Raw genomic sequence first — 24,116 nt, 5'->3', positions numbered from 1 at the left:
AAATTCAGTGTCTAAAGAGTTAAGTTAAGTTTCATTTCTCCTAAAAAAAGATAACTCAGGAATGTGAAGAAGAAGTAACCATCGGGAGACTTTTTGACGAATCAGAGAGAGACTGGACACTAGATGTATACTGCATAAACCCCGCCTAATGCACGCCTTCCCCTAACACTCAATATAGTATTGTGTATTTGTAAATAAAGCCAGTTGTTGTACTGCTCCTGACAGGTGTGGATGCGGGACATTAGCTAAGACTGAATCAGCTGCGTGTCTGAGTCATTCTTAATTGGTACCAGATGTTTTGCGCTCGCACAATGATTTGGAATGACTGGTGAATGAGGATTTATTGTCGTTTACGACCCCGACAACTGACTGGGAGGACCAGGGAAATGCTGTAGATATAGTATATCTTGACTTCAGCAAAGCATTTGACAAAGTATCTCACACAATCCTTATTGAAAAAAATGACTATGTATGGAATGGACAAAGCAACTGTTAGGTGGATTCATAACTGGCCTAGTGATAGGACTCAAAGAGTGGTCGTAAATGGCTGCACATCCAGTTGGAAGAATGTCTCAAGTGGGATATCACAGGGCTCTGTCCTGGGCCCTGTATTGTTCAACATCTTTATCAACGATTTAGATGAAGGAATTGAGGGTAAACTGATTTAATTTGCTGATGACACAAAGCTAGGAGGGATAGCTAGTACTAGAGAAGAGAGAGAGAGGATTCAAAAAGATATAAATAAACTGGAGCAGTGGGCAGCAACTAACAGAATGGTTTTTAACAGGGGACAATGCAAAGTACTACATCTGGGCAAAAAAAATGAAAAAAGCATATATAGAATGGGAGGAATAGGGCTAAGCAACAGCACATGTGAAAAAGACTTGGGTATACTAATAGATCACAGACTGAATATGAGTCAACAGTGTGATGCAGCAGCAAAAAAGGCAAATGCATTTCTAGGATGTATTAACAGAAGCATACAGTCTAGATCACGTGAAGTCATTATTGCCCTCTACACCTCTTTGGTCAGAACTCATCTGGAATACTGTGTCCAGTTTTGGGCGCCACATTTTAAAAAAGACATCAACAAACTGGAGCAAGTTCAGAAAAGAGTGACCAGAATGGTGACTGGTCTGCAAACCCTGTTTTATGAGGAAAGGTTGCAAGAATTGGGAATGTTTAGCTTGCAGAAGAGAAGACTGACAGGAGACTTAATAGCTGTCTACAAATATCTCAAGGGCTGTCACATTGCAGAAGGATCATCTTTATTCTCATTTGCACAAAGAAAGACTAGAAGCAATGGGATGAAACTGAATGGGAGGAGACACAGATTAGATATTAGAAAAAACGTTTTAACCGTTAAAGTGATCAATGAGTGGAACAGGCTGCCACGGGAGGTGGTGAGTTCTCCTTCAATAGAAGTCTTCAAACAGAGGCTGGACAGATATCTGTCTGGGATGATTTAGCGAATCCTGCTTTCAGCAGGGGGTTGGACCAGATGGCCCAGGAGGTCCCTTCCAACTCTAAAAAAAAAAAAAAAAAAAAAAAAAAAAAAAGTCTCTCTTCTTAGTCCGGCCCCTCCTCCTTCATGTGCATGATGTGTCCTACGTCATCTACGGTGTGTCCTCCATTGCGCTCTCTGACTTGTCGAGGGCAGAGTAAAATACTGCGCGCTTTCGTCTTTTCCTGCGCATGCGCACTGCATTACTTAGCTCTGCCCTTGACAGGGTAAAGACACGAGCCCCATGCGCAGGAGTGCGATACCGGGAACACTGCGTGGATGACGTAGGAAGCATCATCCACACCAAGCAGGGAAGGAGGACGGCATCGCAAGAAGAAGGGAGGCACCGGACCAAGACCAGCGACACTCCTCGTAACGGACCGCCCTTAGTATAATAAAAAGGTCTTTTTCTTGTCTTGTAGGCCGGATTGGGGGCAGATATACATCATATTAGAATGCTGAATATGAGGGCTTACAGGTACTGGCCTCACATCATATGGGAAAAACCTGGTGACAGGTTCCCTTAAGACTAATATGAAGAATGAAAGGTAGACCCGTCTCAGTTTGGTGACTGTGCACACTCAGCTGTTCCCACGTCTCACATTCACAAAAACGTGGGATCAGGTAACTCCATTCTCAGCATCAGTATGTCGGACCCCCAATAATTTTAAAATATGACTTATCTTTTTAATATAATTTCTCCCATGCAGTGCGAATCTATGCTCTAACACCCGGACCAGCAATGGCCTCTTTGGCAGTGCTTGTGGTCAATAGTCAGCAGACACACTACGTACAGCAATGACCTGCTGCTACCTGTAGTTCTCCAGATCCCGGTCGCGCCCGTCTCTGAAAGCTGCAGACTTTTGGTCTCACAACATACGATGCTCAGACTATCACCCCTGCTGTACGGCCATACTACTGACCTACAGGGCAAATACCACTGGAAACTATTAAGCACCAGATTACCGCCAGCTGTTCACTTCTCAATGTATTTTGCAGGATATTTCTATTTTGGGCCCCGGCCCTATCAGTGGTTACACAACCGTCAGAAATGGAACTTTACCAGCAGTTCTTAATAAATGGAAGCATTTCCATATTGGAGCGTGCAAGTTCCGGCCTGAGACTGGCACAGTCGGCACACTTACCATTCTCATCTACGGCGAACACGGACGTCTGTCCGACGGAGACTTGCTGTAGCTTCTGTTTTGGCGGAGAGGGAATGTGATACCAGCAATCTCCTAAACATGCACAAAAATGAGGATGAGTGAAAGAAATAAAATGGTTATGCCATACACATCGACAGGATCGGTGGTAAAGGTCCGATTGCCAGGGGTCAGACCATTTTTCTCTACTGGCAGCAGGACGTGACTGGGCCCCATTCTCAAGACCGATGCAAGTCCAAGTAGTGGAGTAGTGGGGATATGGCATATCTTGCGGACAACAACCCCTTTAAGGCTTTGGTCACATCTCTGTTGGTCAATTCTCTCGTTTAGAAAAAGACGGCAATTGCTGGATCCATCCCGTGGATAGCAGAGCTGACCGATCTCACTAACATAGGTTAATGTTTCCGTCATGATGCATGTAGATTATCTAGAAGCGTTTGACGCCGGCAGCCATCTTGGCTGGCCCTCCCATACAGAGGCACGCTTGCTCTGCCAAGCGCTCCTGTGTTCTCCCAGAGATAATCTGCGGCTCTCACTTAGAGAACAAAAGGATCGGAGTCCAAAATCGGACATGCCAGATCCTTATCCCCCCCAACTATCATCAGTCCATTAGACAGGGGATGTCGGCGGGTTCGACAGACGTTAGACTAATGTGTATGGGGGGCAGGATGTAACAATGGCAGTCACATTTTTGGAGAAGCAAATCCAGATTGTGTTTACCGGACCGGCCTTCTCCTCCACATCTGAGCATTCGTCCAGAGAGATTTATGAATCAAGTTTATCAAAGCATTGGTCGAGCTTTATTATTTGCCGTTGTCATATATACATATTTGCCTTCCAATTAAGACTGCTGGAAGGTCACCTCTGCTATAAGGCTGCTATTTACCCAGTGCTTCACTGCGGGCCGGACCTGTACGGTCACGAGCCTGGCCCAAGCGTCCCATAACGAGGCAGGAAACAATGATCCGCTGTACGGAAGGTTTTCTATGGTCGTGGTACAACGACCACAAGCCCCAACAGGGGCGGTCACCCATTACTAATGTCCACCAATCTGCCTAACTACGGGGCCACGAGAGCAAAAGATGGATAACTGGAGAAGATCACGTACCGGCTGGCTGGCTGGAGGATACGGACCCCCGATAAAAGGCAGATCCGTCACGCGCTATAGCCCACACCTGCAGGCATCCTCCTACTGACAGGGAAACGAACGGCTGATCTGTGCCAATATGGAGCCACGAGGAACCCTAGAAAGCAAGACATGGAGTCAGATAATTTCAGATTTTAGGTACAATATCTGCCCTACATGTGAGCAACTCGTAGAGGATAAATTAAAAAAATGACTGTCAATAGTTCAGGGTGATCGGCTGCGGTAACTAATATTCACCTTGCTCCTCTATGGCACACTTCTGATCAGTGACTCCAACTTAGCTGCACTGTTATTGGGAGTCTCCGGTAGTCCGAAATCCACCTTCTTTCATCATGTAGGCGGTAGGATCATAAAAGTTAGCTAACGTTCAGGGGGAAAGGATGGTAAGCTAGTTAAGGTGCCTAAGCATGTGATAGGCAAACCTCACAAGTTTCATAGGGATCAGTTGGCCACCTAATGTGTATGGAGGGGGGTAACCAAACTCTCCCCAAATGGTAGCTGGAAATGTTATAGCTCAACTTGTCCGATCCCTATTGAGAACATATATGTATCCTCAGCTGAGTCCAGCGTGCATGTGTATGTGTGGGGTCAGGAGGAATAGCTGTTGGCCAAACAAGATGTAGGCTGGCAGATATCTAAACCTTTACCTGTGGTGCGACCATATGTAGAGACAATGTCCACATGTCAGATTTCCATAGGCTTTGTGCTTCTCCTATGACCAATTTTCAAGTGATTGCTCATTCGAGTCTTAAAGGGGTATCTCCAAGATCCCATCCCAATATGTATTAGGTGTAATATATTATTACACCTACTACATACTGGGATAGGAATGCCCCTTTAAGCTTTAGCTCTCTTAGGCAGATTCACATGACAGACATTCTTGGTCCGCGTACAGATGTCGATGTCTTAACCAGTCGTGGAACTCCTGACCCAAAGTCGGCAGCCTCATATATGTGAATTTGAGACGGCTGAGATTTGGTCAGAAGACCCCCGTGCCTGGTCGAGACAACTGCAGTCTGTTCTCAGACCGTAGGGTGTGTGACACCAGCTGTACACATACATATTACATGGATTTATGCTGCGTTCTTACAGAAGGAGACCCTTTTGTGACTCCGAGCCGGCAAAGGACGTCACCCTTGTTGCTGATGGCCCACAGAGCTACTTGATCATCATCGCTGGTTACTCTTGCTGGACAAATGGAGATATCTCTCAGCAAAATGGGAGGAACCCCCAGCCACGGTCCACTTGTGACGATTTTGCATTTTCTACAAAGAAGACATTTATCAGTGAAACAACCATACAAATGGTGGGAACATCGGCCGAGCCTGCTGGCAGAACGGGGCAACCTTCTAATGTGTGTTGGAATGGTCTGACTTTCTCCCTAGAATTAAAGAACTAAGGGGCACAAGGATTGGGCAGGCTGCATTTGAACATGCCCAGTCGTTTGCTCAATAAATATAGAAACAATGAGTGTTTACAAAGTCAGACTTTAGTATATAAAATAAGAAAGCGAGTGGTTAGCACTGTAGTGTTGCAGCTCTGGGGTCCTAGGTTAAACAACATCTGCAAGGAGTTTGTATGTTCTCCCCATGTTTGCGTGGGTTTCCTCTGGGTTCTCCACTTTCCTCCCACCCTCCAAAGACGTACTGATGGTAAATCCAGATTGTGAGCCCCAATGGGGACAGTGATGATATTGTCTGTAAAGCGCTGCAGAATATGATGGCGCTATATAAATAAATAATAAATTAGAGGGTGTGCATTATAATAAGTTGCAGAGCTACTGTGTGATGTGGCAAGTTCGTAATCTCAATCCTATAGCAATTACAATAACTTAGTTGGGAATGTTTGCACAAGTTTTTAACACTAAACCTACAAATTAATGATGAAAGTAAACAGGAGACAGCCTTGCTCACAGTATTTACCAGTCTACAAAATATTATGCAGTTTTCAAGTTGATGTCTTCCATTTTCAGCTGCTAAATGACCAAGGAGGGTAGATTGGTCCAAGAGGGTGGGTGGACTTAATCTTTATGTCTAATGCAGGAAAAACAGTGGGGGGAGGCTCCTGCTGCAGACAGTTGTCTCACAGACAGACACAGGATTGTAAGAAGGAAAAGATGGGAAATAACTGAACTTCAGCATCACAAAAGAGGTTTCCTTATGTAGGTTTCAGTTTTTCGTACCACTTCTGAAACCCTTTTGGAATATTTAAAGTTATCCCACCGGCAATATTCCAGCTGTGTACTCTCTTCATCCCATCTCACTTACAAATCATACATTTCACTTAGTCCAGTACATGCTCTCCTATGTAAGGGGTATGTTATAGGTTGAACTTGTTGGCTTTGGGTCTACCTTCAACCTTGAACTATATAGACAGAAATTCTATGTCTGCCTTCCGGGAAATATGGGATGACATCTCTTATTAAATCCTTGATATCAACTTCCTGTTGGTGGCACATTAGTATAAGGGAGGGGGGAAACTTTTCAAGATGGGTGATGACAATGGCGGTCATTTTGAAGTTGGCCATTTTGGATCCAACTTTATTTTTCCAATGGGAAGAGGGTCATGTGACACAGCAAACTTATTGAGAACTAGCTGAAGAGCCCGGCGTTGCCTGGGCATAGTAACCAACTGTGGTTAGTTATAACAAATTATAATGATTATATTGCACATAAAAACATTTCACATCATATATTCAACACTACAGATTTGCAACACAAATTAACTAAACGATTACCCAAGTATTGATAGTATTTTATTTTCAACTCATTCAAGAGCCTTTTGATAAACAACATTTTTGGTTTTTCCTTTCGGTGCAAAGATGAACAGATTTTTGGCAGTTCCAACTCTTGAACAGACCACGTAAAGCTGACCATGAGAAAAGCATGGAGATTGCAAATCGATCCCTACTACTTTCAAGGACTGTCCCCGAGCATTGATAATGGACATTGCAAATAGCAGTTGAACTGGAAACTGGAGGCGTTTAAAATCAAAAAACAAATCAGGTGGAATTCTTGGAATGAAAATGTCCTCTCCTTTGGCACATCCTGTTTCTGAGCTGTGTATCTAATCCTATCCTGAGTGATAATGTCTGCTGAGCTGTGTACCTAATCCTCTCCTGTGTGATACTTTCTGCTGAGCTGTGTATCTAATCCTATCATGTGTTACTGACTGCTCAGCCATGTATCTAATCCTATCCTGTGTGATACCGTCTGCTGAGCCGTGTATCTAACCCTATCCTGTGTGATACTGACTGCTGAGCCGTGTACCTAATCCTATCATGTGTGTTACTGACTGCTCAGCCGTGTATCTAATCCTATCCTGTGTGATACTGACTGCTGAGCCGTGTATCTAATCCTATCATGTGTGATACTGTCTGCTGAGCCGTGTATCTAATCCTATCATGTGTGATACTGTCTGCTGAGCCGTGTATCTATTCCTATCCTGTGTGATACTGACTGCTGAGCTGTGTATCTAATCCTATCTTGTGTGATACTGACTGCTGAGCTGTGTATCTAATCCTATCCTGTGTGATACTGACTGCTGAGCTGTGTATCTAATCCTCTCCTGTGTGATACTGATTGCTGAGCTGTGTATCTAATCCTATCCTGTGTGATACTGACTGCTGAGCAGTGTATCTAATCCTATCTTGTGTGATACTGACTGCTGAGCTGTGTATCTAATCTTATCCTGTGTGATACTGACTGCTGAGCAGTGTATCTAATCCTATCCTGTGTGATACTGACTGCTGAGCTGTGTATCTAATCATATCCTGTGTGATACTGACTGCTGAGCTGTGTATCTAATCCTATCCTGTGTGATACTGTCTGCTGAGCCATGTGTCTAATCCTCTCCTGTGTGATACTGACTGCTGAGCCGTGTATCTAATCCTATCCTGTGTGATACTGGGCTCCCCCTGCAGTCTGTGTCAGAGGGTGGTCTTTGTTGGCACGGTAATAAATTGTGTTATTCCCAGCTTTACAGAAGGACGATAACACCATAGAAATGATAAGAATAATAGGCCTCAGTTACCACAACTGTCTACAAAGAAAACTGTTGCTGATAGCAACCAATCACAGCTCATTTTTCATCTTTTAAACAGCTCTGGGACAGCGTGGCGAGTTTTGAGTGGTGACGTTTGTGTTTCGACTTTTATGTGGCGAGGTTGGTGTATGTGTGGTGAAATGTGTGCTGAGGGTGGTATATGTGTTGCAGCACGTGGTAGTGTGTGGCGCATTTTGTGTGTGTGTTCATATCCCCGTGCGCGGCAAGTATCCCATGTCAGGGCCCCAACTTAGCAACTGTACGGTATATACTGTTTGGCGCCATCGCTCTCATTCTTTAAGTCCCCCTTGTTCACATCTGGCAGCTGTCAATTTGCCTCCAACACTTTTCCTTTCACTTTTTCCCCATTATGTAGATAGGGGCAAAATTGTTTGGTGAATTGGAACACACGGGGTTAAAATTTCACCTCACAACATAGCCTAGGACGCTCTCGGGGTCCAGACGTGTGACTGTGCAAAATTTTGTGGCTGTAGCTGCGACGGTGCGGATGCCAATCCCGGACATACATTGAGCTTTATATATTAGATTTCACAAGAAAAACAATGGTGTGCTTGGTTGTAATGTAACTTTTCATTCTTTCATGAGGTGGTCATAAATTTGTGACCACTGTGTTGGATTGTCAATGCAACCCTCTTCTCCCACTGTTGAAACACTGATAGCAACACCGCAGAAGAAATGCTAGCACAGGCTTCAGTATCTGTTTCAGATGCTGCACATCTCGTATCTTCACTGCATAGACAACTGCCTTCAGACGACCCCAAAGATAAAAGTCTAAGGGGGTGAGATCGGGAGACCTTGGTGGCCTTTCAACTGGCCCACGACGACCAATCCACTTTCCAGGAAACTGGTCATGTAGGAATGCTCAGACCTGACACCCACAATTGATGGTACGGTGTGGTATATGGGGTACAAAGATAGTGGGGCCATTCTTCATCAATGGAAACCTCAATGCCACTGAATATCTGAAATTGATATATGATGATGTGTTGCCCTCTTTATGCACTGAAGATGGCACGTTCCCTGAGTTTTTCCAGCAAGACGGTGCACCACTGCATTATGGGTGTCAGGTCCGAGCCTTCCTACAAGGAATCTGACCCCCTTAGACTAGCATTCATTTCTTCTGCGGTGTTGCCATCAGTGTGTCAACACAATGGGCAGCACTTTGAATACATTTTATAAGTGGTCATAAAATTGTAAATAACTCATGAAAGAATAAAGTTACATTAAAACCAAGCACACCATTGTTTTTCTTGTGAAATTCTCAATAGGTTTGATGTGTCACATGACCCTCTTCCCATTGAATAAAATAAAGTTGGATCCAAAATGGCCGACTTCAAATTGGCAGCCATGGTCACCACCCATCTTGAAGAAGTTCCCCCCTCCCATATACTAATGTGCCACAAACAGGAAGTTGATATCACCAACCATTCCCATTTTATTTAGCTGTATCCATATAAATGGCCTACCATGTATATAGCCAAGTTCCTCAAATGACATAGGTGCCACCTATTGGAAGTAGCAATCCTAAAAGTCAATGTCGGCCCTTTAACGAGCCTTGTCACATGACTTAGGATAAAATCCAAGCCAGAATCTCAATTTGCAGACACTGTGTTTCGGGGTACTGCCCCTCGTCAGTGCAAAGTGTGAGATCTGGTTTGGCTGAGAGAGAGGCGTCTGACCGATATCCAAGAAGTATCATTTCTCCTTGCGGAGAATGACGAGATGAGGAGACTTAAAGCCGCAATGCTCCTCTGGGAAATATGCTAATTATGCAAATTGTCTCTTCAGAGAGGAAGAGGACTAGAATGCTAGTGCCACCTATTGGAAGTAGCAATCCTAAAAGTCAATGTCGACCCTTTAACGAGCCTTGTTACATGACTTAGGATAAAAGCCAAGCCAGAATCTCAATTTGCAGACACTGTGTTTCGGGGTACTGCCCCTCGTCAGTGCAAAGTTTGAGATCTGGTTTGGCTTTGAGAGAGGCGTCTGACCGATATCCAAGGAGTATCATTTCTCCTTGCGGAGAATGACTTTTATACATAACACGGAGATCTCTATGCAGCTTTGTAGTCATCTATCCAAACTCTGCTCCCTGTCCCCATTACACTAGATCACCCCATACATTCAGGGAGCTTCTGTTTCTGTGCTATGAATAAACAAGCAGTATGTACAAGTACTTTCTTAGAACCAGCGTATAAGCCTCTGACTATATTTACCTTGCCCACCGTCTACGCCTCACAAAATCCTTGATGGTCTTGTAACCATGATAAGACCTGTAAAGAGATGTATAGAGTCCATGTAGTTAGGTGAGGACCTCCACCACACACCCTGCCCTCTACAGCACACTCTATATAGCGACAGGCTTCCGGGAATATTATCGATGCCAACTTTAGCAAACGCTCCGTTCTCTAAAAGGACAAATCAGTTTGGTTAGGTCACGGCCTCTATTGCTTTACCACCCTCTCCTTCACTGCCAAGCAGATGTGCCTTTGTGGTGTTGCTTTATTCAGACATTCACTTTACTACAGGATTGCCTTTATTCCTGAAAAAATATCCATGTAAGTGGCTTCCAACTCCCTGCTTTTCCCCAGACTATTTCCCTGCCTTCAGCTGCTTAGATATCATAACATACTCATTTGGAGTACAGATGATGGCAGTGATTGGTCCCCGCTCAGCCCCTGTGACTCACAAGCTCTGGGGAGAAGCAGCTGCAGGAGGTTGTTCTGAAAAACAGAACACACAGAGTAGGAGACGGGTGTCGACGCATCACTGCCATCATCTGTACTCCACATGAGTATGATCTAATATCAATACAGCTGAAGGCAGGCAAAAAAACTGGAAAAAAGCAGGGGCTTTGGAAGCCACTTACGTGCCATTTATTCTTCAGGAAAGAAAGCAAATTCCCTAACAAAGTGATTTACAAAGCTTCATAATTTTCCATCATAGACAAAAATGACAAAAAATGAAATTTAGTTCAAAGGAACCAAATGATACACAAGAGTGATATATTACTGACTACATTACCCCACACACACTTTTTTTTTTTTTTTTTTTTTTTTTTTAGAAAAACCTTAAAAACATCTCTTGATTGTAATTATGTTTAAGGGACTCCTTCAAATTATATGATGAATAATAAAAAAATGTAATAATAGCAATAATAATAAAATAATAATAATAATAGTAACATAAAATAATAATAATAATAATAATAGTAACATAAAATAATAATAAACTAGTAACATAAAATACAATAATAAAATAATAGAAAATGAAAATAAATAATAATCTGGTAATAATAATAATAATAATAATAATAATAATAATAATAATAATAATAATAATAAAATAGTAAGATAGAATAATAATAATAAAAAAATAATAGAAAATGAAAAATAATAATAATAATAAAATAGTAAGATAAAATTATAAAATAGAATAATAATAATAAAATAGTAAGATAAAATAATAAAATAATATGGTAATAATAATAATAATAATAATAAAATAGTAATGTAATAATAAAATAATAATACAATGATAATAATAATAACAATAACATAATAAATACTAATAATAATTGCATGGTTATATTATTTACATGAACTCGACGACCTGTGACCATAAACTAATATCTGAAGCTAAAGGCAACCTCCCTGTAGATGTGACATTTAGATACGGACACAGATCATCGCTCGTCATTTACAGGTTCACACACTTAATTAGACTAATTATCATCATCATCAGTTATTGGTTAGTGCACTGATGCCAACAAACGCGGATTATGTTACTGCTGACACGACGGCCTCCTTGACTGACAGGACAAATGTTGCAAAGCCCCATGTTAGGTGTCAGGGACGCGGTGGCCAAGCAGCAGATCCTCTGTCAGAGGACGTTTTACCTCTTGCTCCATGTTATTGGGAAGCCACCAAGAAGCCTAAACAACTGCAATATATTCTTCTTCACACTTCTGTAGATGCATTAATACATTAAAATAAGCAAAAAAGTGACAAAAGGAGAAAAGCAAAGTGCACTGTCAACAATGACACACTCCTCTCTAACAGACTTATGTATTAAAGGGGTTGTCCTCTGCTGGAAATGCCTTTTAACCCCTTAAGCCCCAAGGGTGGTTTGCATGTTAATGACCAGGCCAATTTTTACAATTCTGACCACTGTCCCTTTATGAGGTCATAACTCTGGAACGCTTCCATGGATACCGGTGATTCTGACATTGTTTTCTCGTGACATATTGTGCTTCATGTTAGTGGTAAAATTGCATTCAAATAACTTGCGTTTATTTGTGAAAAAAACGGAAATTTGGCGAAAATTTTGAAAATTTCCCAATTTTCCAACTTTGAATTTTTATGCCCTTAAATCACAGAGATATAGCACACAAACTGAATAAGTAACATTTCCCACATATTTACTTTACATCAGCACAATTTTGAAACCAAAATTTTTTGTTGTTAGGAAGTTATAAGGGTTAAAAGTTGACCAGAGATTTCTCATTTTTGCAACACCATTTTATTTTTACGGACCACATCACATTTGAAGCCACTTTGAGGGGTCTATATGATAGAAAATACCCAAAAGTGACACCATTCTAAAAACTGCACCCCTTAATGTCCAATGACGGACACAGTCCGTCATCAGACATTTCCCCTGCTTTGATGAGGGCTCCAGCGCTGAGCCCGCATCAAAGTCGGGACATGTCAGCTGTTATGAACAGCTGACATGTGCCCGCAATAGGCGCAAGCGGAATCGCCGTCCGCCCGCGCCTATTAACTAGTTAAATGCCGCTGTCAAAGCTGACAGCGGGCATTTAAATAGCATTTCCGGCCGCCGGGCCGGAAATGAACTCATCGCCGACCCCCGTCACGTGATCGGGGGTCGGCGTCATGTTGCCTGGACAACCAGAGGTCTCTATGAGACCTCTATGGTTGTTCCAGGCATATGGCTTTCAGTGCCACCCGGTGGTCGGCGCTGAAAGCACAGCAGAAAATCTGCTACATATGAGCGGTCTGCTCATCACCCATATGTAGCAGAGCCGATCGGGTTGCGCAAGCTTCTAGCCTCCTATGGAGGCTATTGAAGCATGCCAAAAGTAAAAAAAAAAAATGTTTAAAAATAAAAAAAAATTAAAAAAAACCTAAAAGTTCAAATCACCCCCCTTTCGCCCCAATCAAAATAAAACAGTAAAAAAAAAAATCCCACATACACATATTAGGTATCGCCGCGTTCAGAATCGCCCGGTCTATCAATAAAAAAAAAAGCATTAACCCGATCGCTAAACGGCGTAGCGAGAAAAAAATTAAAAAACGCCAGAATTACGTTTTTTTGGTCACCAAGACATTGCATTAAAATGCAATAACGGGCAATCAAAAGAACGTATCTGCACAAAAGTGGTATCATTAAAAACGTCAGTCCGGCACGGAAAAAATAAGCCCTCAGGTCAGATTTAGCATCTAGTGAACCTAACAAAAAAGCCAAGCAAAAAACCAGTGTGGGATTGCACTTTTTTTGCAATTTCACCGCACTTGGAATTTTTTTCCCGTTTTCGAGTACACGATATGGTAAAAACAATGATGTCATTTAAAAGGACAACTCGTCCCGCAAAAAATAAGCCCTCACATGGCCATATAAACAGAAAAATAAAAAAGTTATGGCTCTGGAAAGAAGGGGAGGAAAAAATGAAAATGTAAAACCAAAAATACCCCTGGTCGTTAAGGGGTTAAGGTGCTCAAAACCACATTCAAGAAGTTTATTAACCCTTTAGGTGCGTCACAGGAATTTTTTGAATATTTAAAAAAAAATGAACATTTAACTTTTTTTCACTAAAAAAATACTTCAGGTTCAATTTTTTTTAATTTACCAAGGGTAACAGGAGAAATTGGACTGCAAAAGTTATTGTGCAATTTGTCCTGAGTATGCAGATACCTGATATGTGGGGGGGAACCACTGTTTCGGCGCATGGCAGACCTCAGCAGGGAAAGAGCGCCATTTGACTTTTTCAATGCAAAATTGGCTGGAATTCAGATCGGACGCCATGTCGTGTTTGGAGAGCCCCTGATGTACCTAAACAGTGGAAACCCCTACAAGTGACCCCATTTTGGAAACTAGACCCTCCAAGGAACTTATCTAGATGTGTGGTGAGAACTTTGAACCCACAAGGGCTTTACAGAAGTTTATAACGTACAGCGGTACAATTAAAAAATCATATTTTTTCCACAAAAATGATCTTTTCACCCCCAACTTTTATTTTTCCAAGGGTAACAGGACCCTAAAAGTTATTGTGCAATTTGTCCTGAGTACACTGATACCCCATATGTGGGTGTAAATGACTATTTGGGCGCATGGCAGAGCTCGGAAGGGAAGCAGCGCCATTTGACGTTTTTGGCTGGAATTGAGATCGGACACCATGTTGCGTTTGGAAAGCCCCTGATGTACCAAAACAGTAGAAACCCCCCACAAATGACACCATTTTGGAAACTAGACCCCCCAAGGAACTTATCTAGATGTGTGGTGAGCACTTTGAACCCCCCAGTGCTTCACAGAAGTTTATAACGCCCGTGCGTGAAAATAAAAAAATCGTATTTTTTCCACAAACATGATCAATTAGTCACCAATTTTTTTCACTTTCCCAAGGGTACAAGGAGAAATTGGACCTCAAAAGTTGTTGTCCAATTTGTCCTGAGTACGCTGACACCCCATATGTGGGAGAAAACTACTGTATGGGCACACGTCGGGGCTCGGAAGGGAAGTAGTGACGTTTTGGAATGCAGACTTTGATGGAATGGTCTGCGGGTGTCATGTTGCCTTTGGAGAGCCCCTAATGTACCTAAACAGTGGAAACCCCCCACAAATGACCCCATTTTGGAAACTAGACCCCCTAAGGAACTTATCTAGATGTGTGGTGAGAACTTTGAACCCCCAAGTGCTTCACAGAAATTTATAACGCTCAGGCATGAAAATAAAAAAATCGTATTTTTTCCACAAACATGATCAATTAGTCTCCAACTTTTTTATTTTCCCAAGGGTAACAGGAGAAATTGGACCCCAAAAGTTGTTGTCCAATTTGTCCTGAGTGCGCTGATACCTCATATGTGGGAGAAAACTACTGTATGGGCACACGTCAGGGCTCGGAAGGGAAGTAGTGACGTTTTGGAATGCAGACTTTGATGGATTGGTCTGCGGGTGTCATGGGCGTTTGGAGAGCCCCTGATGTACCTAAACTATTGAAACTCCCCACAAGTGACCCCATTTTGGAAACTAGACCCCCCACGGAACTTATCTAGATGTGTGGTGAGCACTTTGAACCCCCAAGTGCTTCACAGAAGTTTATAACGCCTGGGCGTGAAAATAAAAAAATCATTTTTTTCCACAAAAATGATATTTTTGCCCCCAATTTTTTATTTTCCTAAGGGTAACATGAGAAATTGGACCCCAAAAGTTGTTTTGCAATTTGTCCTGAGTAGGCCGATACCCTACATGTGGGGGTAAAACACTGTTTGGGCGCATGGCAGAGCTTGGAAGGGAAGGAGCACCATTTGACTTTTTCAACGCAGAATTGGCCGGAATTGAGATCAGACACCATGTTGCATTTGGAGAGCACCTGATGTGCCCAAACAGTGGAAACCCCCAATTATAACTCCAACCCTAACCCCAACACACCCCTAACCCTAATCTGAGCCCTAACCCTAGCCCTAACCCTAACCCTAATGGGAAAATGGAAATAAATACATTTTTTTAATTTTATTATTTTTCCCTAACTAAGGGGGTGATAACGGGGGGTTTGATTTACTATTTATGGCGGTTTTTATGTTTGGCAGCTGTCGCACGCTAAAAGACGCTTTTTATTGTAAAAATAGTTTTTGCATCACCACATACTGAGAGCTATAATTTTTCCGTATTTTGACCCACCGAGTCATGTGAGGTCTTATTCTTTGCGGGACGAGTTGACGTTTTTATTGGTACCATTTTTGGGCACGTGACATTTTTTGATCGCTTTTTATTCCGATTTTTGGGACGCAGAATGAACAAAAACCAGCGTTTCATGAATTTCTTTTGGGGGGGTGCGTTTACACCGTTCCGCGTGCGGTAAAATTGATAAAGCGGTTTTATTCTTTGGGTCGGTACGGTTACAGCGATACCTCATTTAGGTCTTTTATGTTTTGTCGGTTTTTTGCAATGAAAAATAAATAATTATTTTTGCATTGCTTTATTCTGCGAGCTATAACTTTTCTATTTTTTTGTGTATGATGCTGTATGGCAGCTTGTTTTTTTTGGGGGGACAAGATGACGTTTTCAGCGGTACCATGGATATTTATATGCGTCTTTTTGATCGCGCGTTATTGCACTTTTTGTTCGGTGGTATGATAATAAATCATTATTTTTTGCTTCGTTTTTTATTTTTATTTTTTAAGGGGTTCGCTAAAGGGGTCAACTAATGGGATAGTTTTATAGGGCGGGTCGCTACAGACGCGGCGATACCAAATGTGTACTTTTATTGTTTTGGTTTTTTTTTTCAAAAAATGAATTTATTGGGGAATATTTTTTTTTTTTTTTACTAATTTATTTAGCGATTTTTTTAAAATTATTTTTACACTTTTTTTTTTTTTTTTTTTTTACTTTATTACATAGTCCCAGGTGGGACATCACTGTCCTGTGACAGATCGCTGATCTGTCACATCACAGATCACTGTGACAGATCAGCAATCTGTCACAGGCAGTTCTGCAGACTTCCTCATGCCTGCGCTTTGCAGGCAGTGAGGAAGTCAGCTCCCTACAGGCCCCCGTCGCCATCTTGGATCCGGGGGCCTGTAGGGAAAGAGCCCCCCCCGCAGCAGCGCTGCACATTGCGCTGCCGTGGGGGTTTAGGGAAGCACGGAGGGAGCCCCCTCCCTTCCGATGCTTCCCTTTAACCCCCGGTACACCGCGATCGTGTTTGATCGCGGTGTACAAGGGGTTAACGTGTCGGGGGCTGTCCGTGACCGCCCCTGACACATTGTGCCGGGTGTCAGCTGTGATAATCAGCTGACACCCGGCCGCGATCAGCGGCGCTCACCACGTGGGCGCCGCTGATCGCATTAGACGTACTATCCCGTCCTTGGGAATTAAGTCCCAGGGCACATGGACGGGATAGTACGTCTAATGGCAGAAAGGGGTTAATTAGGCAGGAAGGCGACAAAAAAAAAGATGCCTCCTGTATCAGTGCCATTCAGCGCTGTGCCCCGTGCCAGTCTAGGGGCTGGGTTGTGAATACTGCAGCGGATTGGCTACATTGCTCCCGTTATGTCCCCCGCCAGGTGACGCAGCCCTGATTATGGAGAATTGCAGCCAGTTTTTTATGGGGCGGTTTTTCCCACCTCCCTGGATCCATTAATAAAAGTTTGTTCAGTAGCGGACAACCCTTTTAATATACACTACCGTTCAAAAGTTTAGGGTCACTTAAAAATTTCCTTATTTTTTAAAGAAAAGCACAGTCTTTTCCAATGAAGCTAATATTAAATGATTCAGAAATACACTCTATACATTGTTAATGTGGTAAATGACTATTCTAGCTGCAAACGTCTGGTTTGTAATGCAATATCTTCAAAGGTGTAGAGAGGCCCATTTCCAACCATCACGCCAGTGTTCTTATGGTGCTTTGTGTTACTAACTGTGTAAGAAGGCTAATGGATGGTTAGAATACCCTTGAAAACCCTTGTGCAAGTATGTTAGCACAGCTGAAAACAGTTTGGCTGATTAGAGAAGCTATAAATCTGACCTTCCTTTGAGCTAGTTGAGAATCTGGATCATTACATTTGTTGGTGCCATTAAACTCTCAAAATGGCCAGAAAAAAAAAAGAACATTCATGTGAAATTCGACAGTCTATTCTTGTTCTTAGAAATGAAGGCTATTCCATGCGAGAGATTGCCAAGAAACTGAAGATTTCCTACAACGGTGTGAACTACTCCTTTCAGACGAGAGCACAAACAGGCTCTAACCAGAGTAGAGAGAGAAGTGAGAGGCCCCGCTGCACAACTGAGCAACATGACAAGTACATTAGAGTCTGTAGTTTGAGAAATCGACGCCTCACAGGTCCTCAACTGGCAGCGTCATTAAATAGTACATGCAAAACGACAAGTGTCAATGTCACCAGTGAAGAGGCGACTCTGGGATGCTGGCCTTCAGGGCAGAGTGGCAAAGAAAAGCCATATCGGAGACTGGCTAATAAAAGGAAAAGATTAATATGGGCAAAAGAACACAGACATTAGACAAAGGAAGATTGGAAAAAAGTGTTACGGACAGACGAATCCAAGTTTGAGGTGTTTGGATCACACAGAAGAACATTTGTGAGACGCAGAACAACTGAAAAGATGCTGGAAGAGTGCCTGATGCCATCTGTCAAGCATGGTGGAGGTAATGCGATGGTCTGGGGTTGCTTTGGTGCTGGCAAAGTGGGAGATTTGTACAAGGTAAAAGGGATTTTGAATAAGGAAGGCTATCACTCCACTTTGCAATGCCATGCCATACCCTGTGGACAGCGCTTGATTGGAGCCAATTTCATCCTGCAACAGGACAACGACCCAAAGCACACCTCCAAATTATGCAAGAGCTATTTAGGGAAGAAGCAGGCAGCTGGTATTCTATCTGTAATGGAGTGGCCAGTGCAGTCACCAAATCTCAACCCCATTGAGCTGTTGTGGGAGGAGCTTGACCGTATGGTAGGCAAAAAGTGCTCATCAAGCCAAACCAACTTGTGGGAGGGGCTTCTGGAAGTGTGGGGTGAAATTTCTCCAGATTACCTCACCAAATTAACTGCTAGAATGCCAAAGGTCTGCAATGCTGGAATTGCTGCAAAGGGAGCATTCTTAGACGAAAGCAAAGTTGGAAGGAGAAAATTATTATTTCAGAAAAAAATCTTTTTTTCGAACCTTGTCAATGTCTGGACTAGATTTTACATTCATTTGGCAACTCATTTGATTAATAAAAGTAGGAGTTTTCATGGAAAACACAAAATTGTCTGGGTGACCCCAAACTTTTGAACGGTAGTGTATATATATATATATTTTTTTAATTACAGTACCCGAAAAAAAATCATCTATTTTTGCTGAGGTTTAGCTGCCGTCCTTACGCTGGGAAGTCAGCCGCGTACTGCCACCCGTCTCGATCAGTTCCTCCGGAGACATTGAAGTCTACATACCACTCGGAGACCTGGAGAAAAAAAAAATCAAATAGAAAATCAGGGTGCTTTGCAATGTGAACACAGGCTAAGGCCTTATTCAGACAGATGTTTATTTTTTTTTATTACGACTCCTGTCCGTGAGCCCAAAGGACACTGCACGGGCTAATTGTAGCCGATGTTATACGTGACGTGAGAGATTGTACATGCTGGCTTGAACACATTACAGCGTCCGAAGGGGACTAGTTAAAAAAAACAAACAGTTAAATATATTTTTAACAAAAAATATATATATATTTTTTCATCATATTGCAGAACTTAGAATGTTTTTTTTTGTCCATTTTTAAGTACACTGTATGAGAAATATGGACGACGTCATTCAAAACTACAACTTGTGATGCAAAAATAGAAAGAATATATTAGCTGGAGATAATGGTTCCACGCTTCTATGCTGTGTAATGTGTCATCAGTGCTTATTTCGGCTGCACTCTCCGCCTAGCAGGACCTGTGGACTCAGGTCATGTGACCCTGATGACATCACTGGTCCTTCTGCACTTCTATGTTGCTGCCTGCTTATGATTGGTCAGCCTCATACAGGAGGCAGAAGTACACGCCCCCCAGTGAAAATCTAAATCCACCTACTTGGACTTAACTACAGTTAACTCATTAGGTGCCAAATACTTGCTTGCTAATATCTACGTAACAGACAGGTGAAATTAAAAAAAATGTTTTCATTCCACTCTGCAGCCAATATTACATAGTGTGTCCAGGCCAGCATAAAAAAAAAAAAAAAAAAATGGTGAATGGTCGGTCCTCTTTAAATATGCACTAAAATGTCAGTCCTTAGCAATCTTACTAGCTATAAAGCATCGTCCTCTGTTTGCTGTAAAATGCCCTTGTGACTACTATACCTGCCACAAAGCCCCACTGTGCTCACATGGGCAACAAATAGGCGCTCCACTGATACATCAGGCGGTATACATACGAGAGCGCCATCTAGTGCCCAGAGTAAGGTCCTACACCCCCCACATTGCAGAACATGTAAGCGCACACGTATGTCATGTAGAAGGGGGGTGAAGACACTTGCGGCTGTTTACATTAAATCAGACGCAAACTGAGGACATCGGTGACATTTAAAATCTATTAAGTGCAGTAACAGGACATTGTGGTGTTTGCTCTCCTCTCCTGTTACCAAGTACTGAACCTCCTAGTTTCGTAATTAATAGCGAGTGAAATGCTGCCAATGTGGCCTTCATATTTGCACACTCTTCTGAAACCATTTATCCAAGCACATTAATGTCAACATTTCCCTGTTGTATGGCGGATATTCCACTGTAGACGCTCTACCCTTCTAAATAAACAGTACCCCGTGTGCCGCCGTGTCTCTCCTAACCTGCACGAAGACAAAAACTGACGGCTGGATGATATTCCATCCCCGGTCCTTCATCACAAAATATTTCTCCTAACCAAGATAAATCACTGAAGGTACACTTAAGCCCATTGAAATCAGCCTATAGCCCAACAGGTTGATTCAGAGGAAGACAAAACCCTCATGGGTCAGACACTACTGGCTCCACATTAGGAGAAAAATTCTTCTTGACTTCACACAGCAATCAGACTAGTTCTCTGGATCAACGCCCCATCACAGAATCCAGTACCCATAACCTGTAATATTGTATTTATCAAGAAAGGCATCCAGGCCCTCCTTAAATTTTAGTAGTGAATCAACCATTATAACATCATGTGGCAGAGAGCTCCATAGTCTCACTGCTCTTACAGTTAAGAACCCACAGTTTCACAGCTCTTACAATAAAGAATCCATAGTCTCACTACTCGCTCAGTAAATAATCCATAGCCTCACCGCTCACAAAGTAGAGAATCCATAGTCTCACTTCTCGCACAGCAAAGAATCCGGTGTCTCACTTTTCACACCTTAAAGAATCCATACTCACTACTCACACAGTAAAGAATCCATAGTCTCGCTGCTCTTACAGTAAAGAATCCATAGTCTCGCTGCTCTTACAGTAAAAAATCCAAAGTCTCACTGCTCGCACAGTAAAGAATCCATAGATTCACTGCTTGCACAGTAAATAATTCATAGTCTCACTGCTCATAGTGAAGAATCCACAGTCTCACTGCTTGCACAGTAAAGAATCCATAGATTCACTGCTTGTACAGTAAAGAATCCATAGTCTCACTGCTCATAGTGAAGAATTCATAGTCTCACTGCTCGCACAGTAAAGAATCCAAATTCTCGCTGCTCTTACAGTAAAGAATCCATAGTCTCACTGCTCGCACAGTAAAGAATCCATAGATTCACTGCTTGCACAGTAAAGAATCCATAGATTCACTGCTTGCAGAGTAAATAATCCATAGTCTCACTGCTTGCACAGTAAAGAATCCATAGTCTCACTGCTCGCACAGTAAAGAATCCATAGTCTCACTGCTCACACAGTAAAGAATCTATAATCTCACTGCTCGCACAGTAAAGAATCCATAGTCTCACTGCTCACACAGTAAGTAATCCATAGTCTCACTGCTCACACAGTAAGTAATCCATAGTCTCACTGCTCATAGTGAAGAATCCATAGTCTCACTGCTCTCACAGTAGAGAACTACAGATTCACTGCTCGCACAGTAAAGAATCCATAGATTCACTGCTTGCACAGTAAATAATCCATAGTCTTGCTGCTCATAGTGAAGAATCCATTGTCTCACTGCTCGCACAGTAAAGAATCCACAGTCTCACTGCTCATACAGTAAATCCATAGTGTCACCGTTTGCACAGTAAAGAATCCATAGTCTCGCTGCTCTTACAGTAAATAATCCATAGTCTCACTGCTCGAACAGTAAAGAATCCATAGTCTCACTGCTCGCACAGTAAAGAATCCATAGATTCACTGCTTGCACAGTAAAGAATCCATAGATTCACTGCTTGCAGAGTAAATAATCCATAGTCTCACTGCTTGCACAGTAAAGAATCCATAATCTCACTGCTCGCACAGTAAAGAATCCATAGTCTCACTGCTCACACAGTAAATAATCCATAGTCTCACTGCTCATAGTGAAGAATCCATAGTCTCACTGCTCGCACAGTAGAGAACCATAGATTCACTGTTCGCACAGTAAAGAATCCATAGATTCACTGCTTGCACAGTAAATAATCCATAGTCTCACTGCTCATAGTGAAGAATCCATAGTCTCACTGCTTGCACAGTAAAGAATCCACAGTCTCACAGCTCATACAGTAAAGAATCCATAGTGTCACCGTTTACACAGTAAAGAATCCATAGTCTCGCTGCTCTTACAGTAAATAATCCATAGTCTCACTGCTCGCACAGTAAAGAATCCATAGTCTCACTGCTCGCACAGTAAAGAATCCATAGTCTCACTGCTCGCACAGTAAAGAATCCATAGTCTCACTGCTCATAGTGAAGAATCCATAGTCTCGCTGCTCTTACAGTAAAGAATCTATAGTCTCACTGCTCGCACAGTAAAGAATCCATAGTCTCACTGCTCATAGTGAAGAATCCATAGTCTCACTGCTCGCACAGTAAAGATTCCATAGTCTCACTGCCCTTACAGTAAAGAATCCATAGTCTCACTGCTCGCACAGTAAAGAATCCATAGTCTCACTGCCCTTACAGTAAAGAATCCATAGTCTCACTGCTCGCACAGTAAAGAATCCATAGATTCACGGCTTGCACAGTAAAGAATCCAGATTCACTGCTTGCAGAGTAAATACTCCAGTCTCACTGCTTGCACAGTAAAGAATCCATAGTCTCACTGCTCACACAGTAAAGAATCCATAGTCTCACTGCTCATAGTGAAGAATCCATAGTCTCAATGCTCGCATAGTAAAGAATCCATAGTCTCGCTGCTCATACAGTAAAGAATCCATAGTGTCACCGCTTGCACAGTAAAGAATCCAAAGCCTCGCTGCTTGCACAGTAAAGAATCCATAGTGTCACTGCTTGCACAGTAAAGAATCCATAGTCTAACTGCTTGCACAGTAAAGAATCCAGTCTCACTGCTTGCACAGTAAAGAATCCATATTTTCACTGCTCACACAGTAAAGAATCCATAGTCTTGCTGCTCACACAGTAAAGAATCTGCATCAGTGATTATGATTAAACCTTCTTTACTCTAGACCTAGAGGATGAAGGCTTGTCTCTATGCGTAAAAAAGATCAGTGTTAACTCAGAAGACCGTGTTTGAGTCTTTTGGGGAAGGTTCACACCAATAAGATTTCCCTCACTGGGAGCTTCATGGTCGAGCAGATGCATGCAGCCTTACATCACCGAGCACAATGCCAAGCATCGGATGGAGTGGAATAAAGCTGCTGCCAACTCTGGAGCAGTGGAAGTGCGCTCTGTGCAGTGACAGATCACACTTCTCTATCTGGTGGTGCGTACAGTAATCACAGAGGTCAGACACAGTGTGCACAGAGTGTAACCCTACTGATGGCCATTACTTCCACACTGCTTTCTAATGGGAGTTGTGATTCTCACACAAAGACGAAATGTGCCCCTCTATAAAAAAAAAAAAGAAAAAAAGTTGGCTCACATAGGAAGATGGGGGTCCGCTGTTATCAATCGAAGCACAAACTGGCTCAGATACATTTCCTAATCCAAAATTTTATAACGCAGGTCACCAGACGTAAACTCCAATATTAGGGCTGCCAGTCTTACCCAGGACCACTGCGGTGATGGGGGCTTCATGTTGGTCTTCGTACACTCCTGCAGTCCGCTCACATCACTCCACATGTACCTGTCAGTTAATAGTCCCCTGCAAGACAAATTTACAATAAGGGCACGATTCTCAAAATACTAAGCTACTAGCTGAAGAGCCCGGCGTTGCCCGGGCATAGTAACTAACTGGGATAGTTGTGAGCCCCTGTCCCCTTGCAGTGTACTGCAGCAGCAGCACCTCTCTTCTCTCATTTTTCCCCTCACATCTCTCATTTTCCACTCGCCTTATACACAGCCTCCACCTGCAGGACCTCCCTCTTGTCTATACACAGCCTCATACTGCAGCAGCACCTCACTTCTCTCATTTTCTCCCCTCACATCTCT

At 42.6% G+C, this 24,116-nt stretch overlaps 1 protein-coding gene across 1 annotated transcript in view; it reads right to left on the bottom strand.

The window, feature by feature from the left end:
* The window catches only part of TECPR1 (tectonin beta-propeller repeat containing 1), a 109,765-nt gene that overhangs the window by 20,608 nt on the left and 65,041 nt on the right, over nucleotides 1-24,116 (bottom strand). Inside the window, exons 17-22 of the mRNA XM_073543058.1 lie at nucleotides 23,733-23,829; nucleotides 18,994-19,073; nucleotides 10,096-10,152; nucleotides 4,905-5,079; nucleotides 3,776-3,911; nucleotides 2,650-2,742 (exon numbers count right to left, since the gene is read on the bottom strand). Of these exons, the coding sequence (XP_073399159.1) occupies nucleotides 2,650-2,742; nucleotides 3,776-3,911; nucleotides 4,905-5,079; nucleotides 10,096-10,152; nucleotides 18,994-19,073; nucleotides 23,733-23,829 (638 nt within the window). The remainder of the gene's footprint in view (nucleotides 1-2,649; nucleotides 2,743-3,775; nucleotides 3,912-4,904; nucleotides 5,080-10,095; nucleotides 10,153-18,993; nucleotides 19,074-23,732; nucleotides 23,830-24,116) is intronic.

This window comes from Dendrobates tinctorius, unplaced genomic scaffold (assembly GCF_039654945.1).
Source record: "Dendrobates tinctorius isolate UK_male_01 unplaced genomic scaffold, ASM3965494v1 ptg000129l, whole genome shotgun sequence".
NCBI lineage: Eukaryota > Metazoa > Chordata > Amphibia > Anura > Dendrobatidae > Dendrobates > Dendrobates tinctorius.
This window is presented reverse-complemented; position numbering and strand designations above follow the sequence as displayed.